The sequence below is a fragment of the Mytilus californianus genome, unplaced genomic scaffold (assembly GCF_021869535.1).
Source record: "Mytilus californianus isolate M0D057914Y unplaced genomic scaffold, xbMytCali1.0.p SCAF_6, whole genome shotgun sequence".
Classification (NCBI taxonomy): Eukaryota; Metazoa; Mollusca; class Bivalvia; order Mytilida; family Mytilidae; genus Mytilus; species Mytilus californianus.
Window position 1 is genome coordinate 91452350 of NW_026262712.1, and position 16925 is coordinate 91469274.

General features: G+C 32.3%; 2 protein-coding genes across 6 annotated transcripts in view; one reads left to right on the forward strand and one right to left on the reverse strand.

The window, feature by feature from the left end:
• LOC127706347 (uncharacterized) overlaps positions 1-16925 on the reverse strand; it is a 349955-nt gene that overhangs the window by 262126 nt on the left and 70904 nt on the right. The gene's annotated exons all lie outside the window — the stretch shown is intronic.
• LOC127706360 (tumor protein p53-inducible protein 11-like) overlaps positions 1-16925 on the forward strand; it is a 123538-nt gene that overhangs the window by 60500 nt on the left and 46113 nt on the right. Inside the window, exon 1 of one of the 5 annotated variants that reach the window (XM_052210933.1) lies at positions 8774-9111. The exons of the other annotated variants lie outside the window; for them this stretch is intronic. Coding sequence (XP_052066893.1) covers positions 9035-9111 — 77 coding nt within the window. The 5' untranslated portion in view covers positions 8774-9034. Of the gene's footprint in view, positions 1-8773; positions 9112-16925 lie in introns of those variants that run through there. 5 annotated transcript variants of the gene reach the window in all.

Sequence of the window (16925 nt, forward strand, 5' to 3'; positions counted from 1 at the left end):
AATTTGCTTTACATAATGGAAGGTATAGGACTAATTGAATTTCCAACAAAAAGGTCCTCCTTTAAAATCAAAAGTTCTGTATAAAGCATCAGTGTAAATAATGGGAGGTCCTTGGCTTTTGTAATTCAAAAATGAAAAGCTCCCTTCCAAATAAGACAGGTTCAGGACCTTGGACTAACGCTAATTTGATCCCCTGGCAATAGGTGATGAACCACGTATATTAATTAGTTGAATGCAGGACACTTCGGCCTGGACCAATAAGTAAACTGGGACTGTCTTAGGATAAAGTAAACTAGGACCACCTATAAAGTCAACTCGGACCGTCTGTAATGACAACTCAGACAAAGTATTGCAAGAGGATTTGTGCTAAACAAATGATTATAAATTATTAAATGTTATATTTTTTAAAGCATGATTGAGTTTAAGTAGCTCTTTCCACATTTTTGTCCACAAGGAAATACTTGAAATGAACGTGAGATAAAGGTATCAATGATAATTTTAGCATTTTTGAAGAATTTGGATGCATAATTTAATCTCTCACCTGAACACATGCACACACGTTTTCCGGTTCAAACAATGTGGTTCTGACGATTTTTCGTTTTAAACCTTTATTACTACCTTTTTAAATTTTTCATCCAATCATATTTATATACATTTTTCTGATAATCTTAATCTTTTTGACAAAATTAATGAGATGCAAATCACTGAAATTTATGAAAATAACTTTAAATAGACTGATCTGAATGTCCGGTACAAAATAGCTTACCTGTCGCCTGAACAGGTAACTTTTAGCTGTCAGAAATTACTAACTTACCTTGATTGTAAGGTATTTAAGTAGGTAACAACAACATATCTAAAAAAGGACTATACAATGTGAAACTATATAGATTCCCCATGAAAACTAATTGTTAATGGGACTTTAGAACTTTTGATTCCTACATTTTAACAACAGCCACCAGTCAGGTTGAATAAATTGTCAGCAAAGTTGTATAAAAATTTGGCTGTTACATTATACACAACTGTGAAAGTAATCCTCACATGTTACATTGATGAGGAAGTCCTCCTTTAACGGTATTTTAAAGCGGCTTTGATATTATCAGGTTTGTTTAAAGTAGACTTTCGGTGAAAAATGGAACACAATACTCAACATTATATTAAATTTTTTGTTTTAAACAAAACTTCAGCATGAAAGATTGTGTAGAGTGTCTTTTGTTTAAGACTGTATGTTGCTATGATGATGTCTTTTTGGTTAATAGGGTTGTTGGTTTGCCGTTTCGTAGACATGTACCCCACATCTCCAACCCTTTAATGACCAAATTTTTTGCCTTTTTGAAAATATTGGATCTGCCACTTGAAACCCTGCAAAGATTACAGTTGCTGAATTTGTACATATTAGTTTGCCATTGTGTATTCTATAGGAAATAACGTTTTTCATCTATTTCTGTAAAAATGCTTGGCTAGAATAATGTATGGAAGATCAATATTAAGTTTCCTCATTTCTGTTGGATGAAAGATATGGTCACCAAAACCCATTTGAATTTCCATTGGTCAATTTTCACATTTAAAATCTGAAAAATTGTGTCACTTGAGGTTTATTACTTAACTGAATAAAAGGGGGCTGCATATAGGCTTTATATGGTAGAAGCTAGCAGGAAGCCATTTTTGATATAACTGTTCCTTTGCTTATGTTTTTTTTGTCCAGCCTATGACTTCTGTCGCAGAAAGCTCGACATAGGGATAGTGATCCGGTTGGGGCAGCAGCGGCGGCGTTAACAAACTTCTTAAAGTTTAATATTTCAGAAGGTAGAAGACCTGGATGCTTCATACTTTGAATATAGATGCCTTATGTTATGACATTTCAGTCTGTCCTTTGTCCTTTGTCCTTGACCTCATTTTCATGGTTCAGTGACTACTTGGGGAAAAAAGTGGGTTTTTTTTGTATAGGATAACTATATTTGGTATGTGCGTACCTTGCACGGTCCTCATGCCTGTCAGACAGTTTTCACAATACCTCAACCTCATTTCATGGATCAGTGAAAAAGGTTAAGTTTTCGTGGTCAATATAAAAAAGAAGATGTGGTATGATTGCCAATGAGACAATTCTCCACAAGAGACCAAATGACTCAGAAATTAACAACTATAGGTCAGCGTTCAGCCTTCAACAATGAACAAAGCTCATACCGCACAGTCCGCTATAAAAAGCCCTGAAAAGACAATGTAAAACAATTCAAACGAGAAAACTTTAACGGCCTAATTTATGTTAAAAAAATTCGTAAGAGTTCCGCGGAACCCAGTGTCTCGCCTACTTTTTCTGTTAATCGCAGGCTCAACAAAAATGAGGAAGTAAATCAATAAAAATATTCCTCTTGATACTATCTTTTGATTGTAAGAAGCTTCTGTCCAAGTTTGGTAAAAATCCAGGATTGTTTATGAATCTAATAAATGTTTAAAAACTTTAACTGCAGACTGAATGTAATGTTAACTGGAAGAAAACAAAATTTTCCTTCTAGATACTAGCATTTGATCATGAACTAGCTTCTGTCCAAGTTTGGTACAAATCCAAAATAGTATAAGAAAGTTATTAAAATTTTAAAAACTTTAACCACAGAGTGAATGTGTTGTTTCCTGGCAGAAAATCTAAGTCCATTTAAAAGTAAAATAAGGAAAAAATGGATTTATTTTTTTACAAAATTTCCTTCTAGATACTAGCTTTTGATCATAAACAAGCTTCTGTCCAAGTTTGGTACAAATCCAAAATAGTATAAGAAAGTTATTAAAATTTTAAAAACTTTAACCACAGAGTGAATGTGTTGTTTCCTGGCAGAAAATCTAAGTCCATTTAAAAGTAAAAAATAAGGAAAAAATGGAATTATTTTTTTCCAAATTTACTTCTGGATACTATCTTATGATCATAAACAAGCTTCTGTCCAAGTTTGGTACATACCCAGGATAGTTTAAGAAAGTTATTAAAATTTTAAAAACTTTAACCACAGAGTGAATGTTATATTTCCCGGCAGAAAAACTAAGTCCATTTATAAGTAAAATACGGAAAAAATGGAATTTTATTTTTACAAAATTTACTTCTGGATACTATCTTATGATCATAAACAAGCTTCTGTTCAAGTTTGGTAGAAATCCAGGATAGTTTAAGAAAGTTATTAAAATTTCAAAAACTTTAACCACAGAGTGAATATTTGTGGACGCTGCCGACGACGACGACTCCGACGGAATATAGGATCGCTATGTCTCACTTTTTCGACTAAAGTCGAAGGCTCAACAAAAATGAACTAAAAACAAATATGTAACACATAAACAAAGTCCATATCTCAGATACTATAAGCAATAGATCTACTATATTTATTGTATGGAATGCTTGTAAGGTGTACATGTCCAACTGGCAGGTGTCATCTCACCTTGACCTCATTTTTATGGTTCAGTCAGGTTAAAGTTAATTTTTTGTGTTTTGGTCTGTTTTTCTAATACTATGTGCAAAAGGTCAGATATATTTGGTGTATGGAAATATTTTACGATGTACATGTCAGTCTGGCAGGTTTTATTTGACCTTGACCTCATTGTCACGGTTCATTGCTCATTGTTAAGTTTTTGTGTTTTGGTCTGTTTTTCTTAAACTATAAGCAATAGGTCAACTATATTTAGTGTATGGAATGATTGTAAAGTTTATGTCTGTCTGGCAGGTATCATCTGCCCTGAACCTCATTTTCATGGTTCCTTGGTCAAAGTTAAGTTTATTGGTTACGTTTGTTTCTTAAATACTATATTTAATATGTCAATTATATTTGATCCATGGAATGATTGTAAAGTGTAGATGTCTGTCTGGCAGGATTCATCTGACCTTGACCTCATATTCATGGTTCATTGGTCAATATAAAGTTTTCATGATTTGGTCTGTTTCTTGTATGCTGTAAGCAATAGGTCAACTATATTCAATATATGGAATGATTGTAAGGTGTACATGTTTTTCTGGCTTGGTTTGTCTGACCTTGACCTTTTTTTCTTGAATCATGTTAAGTTAATGTAATACTTGTAGTAAAACTTTATATTTAGGGCTATCAAAATAAAATCAATAGTAGTAAAGCAGGCGAGACATTTCAGCATGTGCACTCTTGTTAATGTGTATGTAGTAAATTTTGTCATTAATTTATATTCCATATCTTTTCTTTTCCATCATTTATATAAGCACCAAGTGAGCAAATTGATATTATTAAAGGCGAAATATTTCCAAATGGTTTCAAGAATAAAATATAACATTAATAAAGGTATGGCCAAAGGAAAAATTATTTTTACTGCCGATTATAAACAGTAAAGCAACAGAACTAAAAACTCATAACAATAAATCCTCTAACATTGACTCTCTCTTATGGTGGTCAGAATAGGTGATCAAATCTTTGTCCTGTGCCATAAGCTATGGTCTTTATGAATAATTGTCATTAGGTGTCTGTAATATTGTAACTTCATTCATAAATAATTATAGAGTTCATAGTTCATGCACGTGTTGTGTTGATAGACATAGCAGATAAGGTTGCGTTGTATTGCAACATGTATTTGTGTTGATTACTTAGCTCAAGCATATATTAAAGTATGTTAATCAGTACACATGGTTTGTCTCTCAGTTATTATATACATGTATAGGCTACCAACGTTTCAGTGTCAGACCACCAATGCAAAATCCCTATCTATTCAACCAAATTTTGCAATTTTCACAGCTTTCTAAATATTTTACCTTAAGTTTAACTTCATAGTAACCAGGTATATCCTGAATTGTATATGTATCACCTTTCAACCTATGTTTAAAGTCTTGTAGCAAAATACTAACATTCGGGAGACAAGTACTGCTTAAAATAACCCCTGGTTTTATTGAATTCTATGGAGCATATTAATCCTCTGTTTTTAATGCAAACTCATGGACAAGTAAATTTTGGCTCAAAATGGTCTACATATATTTCTCTTTCAACAAAAGTTGCATTTCTGCAAATTTGTTGGTTACTTTAAGTAAACAATGACATCAAAAGCCATCCACTTTTCTCTTTTTGAAGATAAGACTAATAATAACACCAGATGCAGGCATGATATACCATTCCTATCAATGGTACTATTCTCGTGATTCTCATCATTATTTAGAATCACAAACCAATTAAAGCCTAAACACAGAAATAGAAATAAACAAGAATGTGTCCATAGTACACGGATGCCCCACTCGCACTATTATTTTCCAGGTTCAGTGCACAAGTTTTTGTTCATCATAGGTTTTTCATGACTAAATGATCAAACTACTTCATGTACACTTGGTTTTTCAAGGTATTTCATGATCATGTGACATGAAATAGCATGATCAAGAATTAGGACATGAAAAATTTTGTTAAAACCATGCTTTTTCATGAAATTTCATGAATTGTTCATTGATCATGAAATACAAGAAAGCAGAGTAATTGTGTTAGTTTTGATTATTCGTTATTTTTTAAATATGTTTGAAAGGTAATAGTTGCATGTTAAATTCTCAGAATGTTTTTTTTTAAATTATCATTCCGTTACTGAGCACACAGAAATGGAAGATTATAGAATCGTAATGATTTTAGGTGTATTTTTGTCATAGCGACATAGAACATTGATCTACAAAAAAGTCATTACCAGTTCTGTTAGCCCAGCAGTTCAGAATCACTTCGACTATCTCGAATCATTATGTATTCAAACATTTTAGATTTGCATAATTGGATCGATCAACCAAAAAAACAACTCAGATTTTCTGTTAAAGTCAAGAAAATATGAATTTAGTTGCATGCTAGGACAAAGAATCGAAGAACAAAGTCATTCATGTATTCAAACTTTGCATTTATTGAATCTGTAGAGTGAAGAGTGATTGTGAATTTTCCTTTGAAGTTGAACAGAAAACTTGCCAGATTAAAATTGATTTTTACTTTGGTTCATTATACTTGCATATGTATTGGGAGGATTGAGTTCTAAAAAACAACTATTTTAACCCCATCATATGTTAATGTGTTTGTCCCAAGTCAGGTCAACCTCATCATGGGTTATATGTTAGTGTTTTTTAAGAATTTAGCATATCTTTTGTAGAGTCTATCTAATTTTCAAACTTACCTTTACATAAGGCAATTTAGATAAAATTCTCAATTTTCTTCTTTTTCTGGCATTATATAACATTCCTGATGGAAGAGGAACAACTATGGTAATCATTGACCAGTCCAGAGTCTGTGGATTAAAGGGTGTGATTGGGAATTTGTCTGTAATAGTAAAGATAGTACAGAGGGATATATAAAGATGAATTATGAAGAAAAAAATTGATTTATTTAATGGAAGGGTTATTATTATTTTATAGCAATTGGTACATGCATTGTGAAAGGACAACGCCTCTAATTAAGCACAGTATTAAGCTTGTTTGTGAGGGGAACATTAAAATTGCAAACCCCAGAAAAATATTAATATTTTCATATTCGGCACAAATCTAGTGAAGGCCTCAGTAAACCTCACCATTTTGAAATTTCTAAACCTCACACAAAATTTTAGTTTCTTACGTTGACCTAATATTGAATATTCATTAGATTTATATTCCATTAATGATTTGATCAGTATAAGACTACATTTGCTAGAACCATTATATTTTTCATGTTTTAATTTTCCCTCTGTGTGTGGTAGGTCAAAATCTGCAAATTGTTCCCTATCTACCCTTGTATTTGATTATGTTTGTTAGAAATAGTTCTTTTTCAGTAATAACTTGTTACATTTTAATGTAAAAACAATATTTGTTTATACAACAAAAGACTTTCTAGGCATTTAGATATCTTGTTTTGACATCAATATTTACATTTATAAATGTCATTGCCGTTATCAAGGTTGCTTTTACATTACATATACACAATGTAGATGAACTTCTGAAACAAATTTTTTAAATTCATGGTAACTGACACTTTTCGTTTCAATTCTAATTTTGCATAAGGAACATGAATGGTTTCATTGATTTTGTAATGATGTCCAGTGGCAATTATTTCAGGTAATATTTATATCTGGCATGACAGTACTGCAAATAAGTGAGATTTCCCACTTTATGAGTTCAGTGAGTGGAAAGATTTGAGGATAATAACGGGAGATTAATCGATGCACTTTAAGTGCATGTTTTAGTAGAATATTACAAAAAATAAAACTGCAAATTCTAATTAATTTGATGTTCATTTAGTTGAATTAATATAAACATCACATGCTATTGATTTTCATATTTGTTTAATGATAATGCTCAATATGCAGTTATGTCAGTTTAGTAAACAAATCTTTATTCATACATGTATTATATAATTTAAGTACTGTTTTTATAAGAGAATTTGGTTTCGAACACAGACTGCTTAATTTGTGAACAAATTGTATACACTGAGGGTTCCAGTTAGGTCTTGAAAAACTATATTGACACCTATTTATTGTTGACTGTCTGTTGCCCTTTAATATCTTTCGGCTATTTGTATCATCGGTTTGCAGCAGTGTCTCGTTGAAGTATACCCCAGATCTCCTTTTTATGCCCCCGCCGTAGTGGAGGGGACATTAAGTGTTACCCTTGTCTGTCCCGTTCATCCCCTAAATTGGTTTCTGTTCTCTAACTTTAGTTTGCCTCAACCAAATGTTCTAAAACTATACACTATACACAATGCTTATTACCACAAAAAACAGATCAATTTTGAAATTGGGTGGCATCACTTTTACCGTTCATGAGTTATGCCCCTTTATAAACATAAAAATTGCTGATTTTTTCATTTCCCCTCTCTAACTTTAGTTTGCCTCAACCAAATGTTATAAAACTTATACACAATGTTTATTACCACAAAACACAGATCGAGTTTGAAATTGGGTGGCGTCACTTTTACCATTCATGAGTTATGCCCCTTTATAAATGGAAAATTGCTAAATCTGTCGTTTCCATTCTCTAACTTTAGTTTCCCTCAACCAATTGTTATGAAAATTATACACAATGCTTATAATCACAAAACCATCTTAACTACATGAATCCTGCATTTGTATGTGGAAGTTGCATGCATATTTACAAGCTGGGGCATCTGTGACACATTCTCCATTTATTTCATATTATCTTCTTTATTGAATAATCTTGGTGTTGATAACTCATTTTTGGATACTCTGTGTAAATGACTCCTAATTGAATAGTCTGTGTGTAGATGACTTTTGATTCAACAATATTGGTGTACATAACCCCTTATTGAATTGTCTGTGTCTAGATGACTCTTTATTTAACATTCTTGGTGTACATAACCCCTCATTGAATAGTCTGTATAGATGACTCTTTATTGAAAAATCTTGGTAAACTTGAGTGCATGTTTTTAAAAAATATTGTTTGAATAGATTGATGACAGATTTATTGATATTTTATCTAATATATTTCAATGCATAGAGAACCATTAATCTTTGAGCTTCCTTTCTCCATGTTCCTTCGATTGATTCTTCTTTCCTTCACTTCATCTTAGGAAAGTATTGAATTTTCTTTGATAAGTGCTATAAACATGTTGATCAAGTCTTTTATGTGCTGACAGTAATGAAATTAAATGCTTCACTTGCTGAGAAAACAATCACTTTCTGTCAATACCATCAAAATAACAATGTTATGAAATATTTCCTCAAAGCTGTCGGACACTAACGCACTAACAACAATCTCAGAACACTAATTATCATTGCTTTTATTCTGTTGCACTGTGACATCGTTATTTTCTTAATTATATATGTGATTTTACCGTTTTGAAGGATAATAGGATTTTTCTAACCTTTATTTATAAGACATAAACGTGGATATTGTGAGGAAATGAGTTGGAAGCTTGATTGAATTATATTGTGATTGTCACGAAAATAAAACTTTCATAAAAGCAGAAATACGACTGTGGAAATGTCATTGACAGCTTGGTTCCTTTATATGCTGAATATGTTGCCTTTAGATAATAACTTATGATGATGATGAATCAAAGACAAATTGTTCAATTGTAAAAGAATTGATGATATATTTGAGAAAGGAATGGCTTCTTTTGGGACTATACCTGGGGTAGAGGTCACAAGGTGTCCTACTAGTAATGTGGATACACTCAAATGTCCGTAAGTAGTTATATTCTTCACAATTTGTTAAAAGCACAAAATATTACTATATAATCTTCTGTTTAGATTTTTGCAGAGAATAAAGTCTTGTTCATTTTTTTATCAATTTTTATGTCCCAGCGGCTAGTCGAAGTGGGCATTAAGGTTTACCATAGTTTGTCTGTATGTCCGGCCATACGTCCTGGAATTGGTTTTTGTCAAGTCTGTGACTTTGTTGCAGAAAGCTCGACATAGGGATAGTGATCTGGCGGCAGAGGCAGCGTTAACTAACTTCTTAAAAGCTTTATATTTCAGAAGGTAGAAGACCTGGATGCTTCATACTTTGTATATAGATGCCTTATGATATGAAGTTTCCGTCTGTCATATGTCCATTGTCCTTGACCTCATTTTCATGGTTCAGTGACTACTTGAAAAAAAAATTAATAATGTTGATTTCTCTCTTATGAGTAATAGGATAAATATATTTGGTATGTGTGTACCTTGCAAGGTCATCATGCCTGTCAGATAGTTTTTACTTGACCTCACCCTGTCATTTCATGGATCAGTGAACAAGGTTACGTTTTCTTGGTCCATATCTCAGATACTATAAGCAATCGGTCTACTATATTTGGTGTATGGAAATATTTTAGGATGTACATGTCAGTCTGGTAGGTTGTTTTTTTTACCTTGACCTCGTTTTCACGGTTTATTGCTCAATGTTAAGTTTTTGTGTTTTGGTCTGTTTTTCTAATACTGTATGCAAAAGGTCAACTATATTTGGTGTATGGAAATATTTTACCATGTACATGTCATCAGTCTGGCAGGTTTTATTTGACCTAGACCTCATTTTCATGGTTCATTGCTTATGTTAAGTTTTTGTGTTTTAGTCTGTTTTTCTTGAACTTTAAGCAATAGGTCAACTATATTTGGTGTATGGATGATTGTAAGGTATATATGTCTGTCTGGCATGTATCATCTGACCTTGACCTCGTTTTCATGGTTCATTGGTCAATGTTCAGTTTTCCTGGTTAACTTTGTTTCTTAGATACTATAAGCATTTTCATGGTTCATTGCTTATGTTAAGTTTTTGTGTTTTCGTCTGTTTTTCTTGAACTTTAAGCAATAGGTCAACTAGATTTGATGCATGAAATGATTTTAAGGTGTACATGTCTGTCTGGCAGGGTTCATCTGACCTTGACTTCATTTTCATGGTTCATTGGTCAATATAGAATTTCCATGGTTTGGTCTTTTTTTTTTATACTATAAGCAGTAGGTCATCTATATTCTGTGTATGGAATGATTGTATTAAAGATGTACATGTATTTCCGGCTTGGTTTACCTGACCTTGACCTCATTTTCTTGAATCATAGATGTTAATGTGACACTTGTAGTGAAACTTTGTATATAGTAAAATTGAGAATGGAAATGGGGAATGTGTCAAAGAGACAACAACCCGACTATAGAGCAGACAACAGCCATAGGACTATCAACATAAAATCAATGGTCAGTATAGTAGGTGAGACATTTCAGCTTGTGCACTCTTGTTATTCTCTAACTTTAGTTTGCCTCAACCAGAAAATATACACAAAGCTTATTAGCACAAAACACAGATGAAGTATGAACTTGGGTGGTGTCACTTTCACCGTTTTTTAGTGATGCCTCTTTGTCAATGAAAAAATTGACTAATTTGCCGTTTCTGCACTCTAACTTTACTTTACCACATCAAAATGTTCTGAAACTTAAACACAATGCAAATTACCACCAATCACATATGAAGTAAAAATTTGAAGGCATCACTTCCACCATTCATGAGTTATGTCCCTTCATAAATGGGGAAAAAATTGACAATTTGCCATTTCTGTACTGTCACTGAAAACAAAACATCAATATGTTTGACGTAGTTCATTGACTCTTGCATATTTACAAGCAGGGGCATGTGTGTCCTATGGACACATTCGATCTTCTTTTATTTATTTGGAAGAATCATTTTTAGGTTACTTCCTTTTTTCATATGAATTATGAAAGGTTAAAGTTAAAAGTATTTGTGGTAAAAATAAAGAGGATTGATACAGTTTTCATTATAAATCTTGATTTAGATATATAAAGGTGGCTGATACTAGATTAAGGTTTGACTAATAAGTATTGGTCCTTATTATCTATGAATGTGCAATAATCAAGAATTTTGCTAACTCTTATCTCCAAAGTTCTTGTTTCCTTTTCATACGACCGCAAAAATTTTTGCAGTCGTTAAATACCACAAGTTGAAGGTTTGGATTCCTTTTGGGGGTAATTGCCCAAACTGTTCAGAAATTAGGGTCCAAAAAGGGTCTTAACAAGTATTTTTCTAGTTTTCAGACAATATCTTGTGTTTAAGTGTATGGATGTCTCTTAAATTGTACCACATTTTACAAAAAGAAAATTTCTTCATATATTTTTTTTGGAAAGGGGGGGGGAAGGGTAAAAAAAAATAATTTTTTTTTTTAAGGGGGAGCAATTTTTTTTCTCTCAAGATTTAAGAAATTGTCAATGTTCCAATTTTCCAAAGAAAAATTGGGAGTCAATTTTTGCTAATTCTTTGTATATAGTCTGAAAACAGATTTACTAAGTATTGCCCAACAGCACAGTGTATTGCACAACAGCAAGAAATCTTCAATTGAATATAAATAACCAATTTCAAGTTCTTTGACTACATTTATTCTGTGTCAGAAACCCATAATGTGTCAAATATTTAATTACAATCCAAATTCAGACCTGTATCAAGCTTGAATATTGTGTCCCTTTTTGCCCCAACTGTTCAGGTTTGGACCTCTGTGGTCGTATCAAGCTGCTCTCGGCGAAGTAGTTTATTGCTGCTGGTATTTCATTTCATACTAGAAGACCCAAGTGAAATCATGAACATATAAATTGGGTAGCTGTGCTTATTTTCAAAATTGATAAAGAACTTGAAGAAATACTAATGTTGAACTAATTTCATCAAGTTCAAATGCTTTATGCTATTTTCATTGACTCAATTTTGTTATTTGTAATCTAATTTTCATTTAAGAACATTGTGTTACATTCTTGTGTGAAAATTTTGTTTTAATTTATGGCCAATCTTGTTTTATTAAGGTACATTGTTGTTTATATATGTTGATGTTTTTAGTTGCATCTTTGCTGACTTCTTCTTTGAAAACCTAAGTATTGACAATTTGATACTATTACCTCTTATTTCTAATTTACACAGTAACTAAGATTTTTTTAAGATCATTAGCATGTACAGTATTTTAAACCGTCAGTCATATAATTGATGGCCTGAAATTTACAGTGCTATCAAGTCAAGATAAACTTTCAAACAGTGTTGTATTAGAAATGGCTTTACACATTACAATTTTAAGCATGCAACAAAAGAAAAAAACTTAATTTGAAGAACAAAGTTTACACCAAAAATGTTCACAAAAGTGGGTTGTCTATTGATTTTTGTCGAGCCTGCGACTTTTGTCGCAGAAAGCTCGACATAGGGATAGCGATCCGGCGGCGGCGGCGGCGTTAGCTAACTTCTTAAAAGCTTTATATTTTAGAAGATGGAAGACCTGGATGCTTCATATTTTGTATATGGATGCCTCATGTTACGAAGTTTCCGTCAGTCACATGTCCAATGTCCTTGACCTCATTTTCATGGTTCAGTGACTACTTGAAAAAAAAGTTCAGATTTTTTGTAATGTTAAATTCTCTCTTATTATAAGTAATAGGATAACTATATTTGGTATGTGCGTACCTTGCAAGGTCCTCATGCCCGTCAGACAGTTTTCACTTGAACTCGACCTCATTTCATGGATCAGTGAACAAGGTTAAGTTTTCGTGGTCAAGTCCATATCTCAGATACTATAAGCAATAGGTCTAGTATATTCGGTGTATGGAAGGACTGTAAGGTGTACATGTCCAACTGGCAGGTGTCATCTGACCTTGACCTCATTTTCATGGTTCAGTGGTTATAGTTAAGTTTTTGTGTTTTGGTCTGTTTTTCTTATACTGTATGCAATAGGTCTACTATATTTGGTGTATGGAATGATTGTAAGGTGTACATGTCTAGCTGGCAGGTGTCATCTGTTAGTTCAACTATATTTGGTGTATGGAAATATTTTATGATCTATATGTCAGTTACGCAGGTTTTATTTGACCTTGACCTCATTTTCAAGGTTCATTGCTCAGTGTTAAGTTTTTGTGTTTTCGTCTGTTTTTCTTAAACTATAAGCAATAGGTCAACTATATTTGTTGTATGGAAGAATTGTTAGCTGTACATGCCTGCCTAGCATGGTTCATCTGACCTTGACCTCATTTTCATGGTTCATTGGTCAATGTTTAGTTTACTTGGTTAATGTTAAGTTTATGTGACAGTTGTAATTAAGCTTTATATTTAGGACTATCAACATAAAATCAATGATTAGTAAAGAAGGCGAGACATTTCAGCGTGTGCACTCATGTCTAATTAAGTAAGAAATGAAATCTTTTGGACTTTAATCAATTCTTAGAATTACCTTCCTTGGCAGCTGACACTAGAGTAATTGCAGTGAATTGTCTATAGTTAAATTCAAAGATATGCATAGGATATTGTTAGAACTGCCAAATGTATTCCTTGAAATGTCAGTTGTCTTGCAATTTTCATGAATGATTGATACTGTGTTAAAGCAGTACATCTTTAATGCGGCAGTTACAATTACTGTGTCTTTTTATTGTTTATAAGCTGGTGTTATTGAGGACAGTATCAATATACAGAAAGTGCAAAGCAGGAAATGGTTGATTAGTGAAGTTAAACTGATAAAATAGGTTATTTATGCTCATAACATTAAACAACAATCAACTATTCTATCAGTTTGCATATATACACAAATCAACCATTTTAAATTTGCACATTCTATACACTACTTACATTGCATAAGTCCTTATAGGACTAAGCATCCCTTAAGTAAGGGCATACTTAAGATAGACCTAAATAATTAGCCAAGTTTTGATACTTTATATATTTTATTTTGGTATGTTATAAATGCTTACTTCTGTAGAACCAAATTAAAAAACTTGATAATTCAACACGGAGGATCATCATAATACTTTAACCACAAAATCTCAGGGTTTTTGCTTTGACCCTTTGTATGGTTTGCACATAAAAAGACCAGATTATTTATAGTTTGGTGAATGGATAAGGTTTTGGGGAAGTTAATGTATTGATTATTGTATTATCAACTGATCTTTTACTTTTGATATAGACCCAATTCCAATAACTTTTAGATCCTACAGACTTCATAGGTATTTTTATACATATTGATGCTGTGAACTAAAATTTCAGGAAATTTTAACTATATTATCCAGACTTTGACATTAAATCATTTTGTAGAAACAATTTTTGACAAATTGTCCCGTTCTGTGCAAACAATGCCTTCAAAGCTTTGTAACCAAATAGATTACAACTTCTCTATAGGGATTCTCATTTTGTGCACTGATGACATCATATTTGAATGAAGTTTGATTATTACAGAGATTACCACTCATATTTGTAATGAAGTGGAATTTAAAGAGATTAAAACCTAAACAGCCTGATCATACTCACACAATTCTGAACTGCAAATTTCCCAAAAGTAACAGTTATTCATGGTATATTGTAATAAATGCAGAAAAGCTCTTGATCAGTAACTGCTTGATTTAAGGTGTAATACCACCAAATCATAGTAAGTCACATCCGGTTGCATACGAAAATAGGTCGGAAAAAAATATTCCCTTGAATTTGACAGTTGTTGGTAATTGATCCTACATTTCATTGCAGTAAAACATTTCTGGGTCATAAACATATATCTTGGGTATTTCAAAGCACCATTATTACTTTATTTGGGGTTTCTATAGAATATTTTGGAAACTTGAGGTTACATGGTTACTAAAACTTGTACACAGGTTAAAAAAGGGGGAAAATTTGATTGGTTAACTTCCAGTGATGGTTATTTTCTTATATGCAATGAAATGTTATGTGAAATTTTTTCTATAGTACTGGACAGGATAAAACTTTACTCATGCCAAGTATTTCTTTATTTGAAACAAAGATAAATTCTGCACAATTTTTTGAAAAGTGCAAATTTAACAAAGACTAATAGGGGAAAATCAATGGTGGTATTACACCTTAAGACTACAAAATATTGCATTAATGCACAATTTAACTGCTTACAGGTGCATATGACACACAATCAGATAGTATATAAGTTCTTTGAAACCTTTTTTGAATGAGTTGCCATTTTACAGGACTTTCTCCTACCGATTTGAAGGCAAGATAAAGGCATGGAGTATTATAGACCATGAATACCTGAACAAATTACAGAAAAATCTAATCTCTTCCTGAATTTGCATGAAATTTATGCCACAAACAATTAACCAATCAGAAAACTTATTTTAGAAGATACAGAGGCACTCTACAATCCACACTGCTATTTACTTTGAAAATTTCAGAAGCATATCAGTAGATTGTCCTTGACCTCATTTTAATGGTTCAGTGACTTTCACGAAATTTACTTAAGCTCTCATAATTAAACACAAAAGAGGTAATTCTTACTGATTAATATTGAAGCATCTAATAGGACTGCTTTAGCTTTTGTGTTTATACAATGATAAGTAAAATACTTTGTAACTACCGGTATACAAAATGGCCTATGATATCACATGACTGAATTTTAAACTTTGATACAAATTAAATCTGTCAATACTGTTTAAATGAAAATTACAATAGACAGGTCAATTGAAATGTGAAAGATCTATTAGATTATAATTTAATAATTGATGATTTTTCTCATCAAATTCACATTAAGTCCACCAATGTTCTTTCATCAAAACTTAATTTGATATGAAAATTGACTTAATGAATGGGATGTTTGTGAATTACACTAATGTCCAGGAAATTGGAATATGGCAAGATATATGTTCTGTCAAAACAAGGAAATGACACATCTTTAATATTACATCTATACAAACAGTTTTCAGAGCAGCTGAATTTGTTATTCAATGGCAAGGTTACAGATTTTCGTAGTTGAATTGTTCCTTGATTCATTGTGCTTACCATATACTAAAACCACAACAACTTCTCTTTGGCAAACTGGCTGAAATGGTTTTCCTATTTATCAGTTTAAAGAATTAAATTCCAACTGTAACTTGAAAAAGTGTTTTGGCCTATTTGTATTGCAATATTTGCAATAGGTCAAATATATTAGGATTAAAGAATGCATTTTTAGGTGCATGTATACCAGTATATCTAAATGCCAGGAGTCACCTGCCTTTGACATTCTGTATGATCAATATGAAGTTTTTATTCTTAGAGCTCGACATAGGGATAGTGATCCTGGGGCAGCGGCGGTGTTAGCTAACTTCTTAAAAGCTTTATATTTTAGAAGCTAGAAGACCTGGATGCTTCATACTATGTATATAGATGCCTTATGTTACAAAGTTTCCGTCTGTCATATTTCAATTGTCCTTGACCTCATTTTCATGGTTCAATGACTACTTGAAAAAAAAGTCAACATTTTTTGTAATGTTAATTTATTTCTTATTATGAGTAATGGGATAACTATATTTAGTATGTGCATACCTTGCAAGGTCCTCATGCCATTCAGACAATTTTCATCAGACCTCGACCTCATTTCATGGATCAGTGAACAAGGTTAAGTTTTCGCGGTCAAGTCCATATATCAGATACTATAAGCAGTAGGTCTACTATATTTGGTATATGGAATGATTGTAAGGTGTACATGTCCAACTGGTAGGTGTCATCTGACCTTGACCACATTTTCATGGTTCACAGTGGTAAAAAAAAAGTAAAATCACAAAAA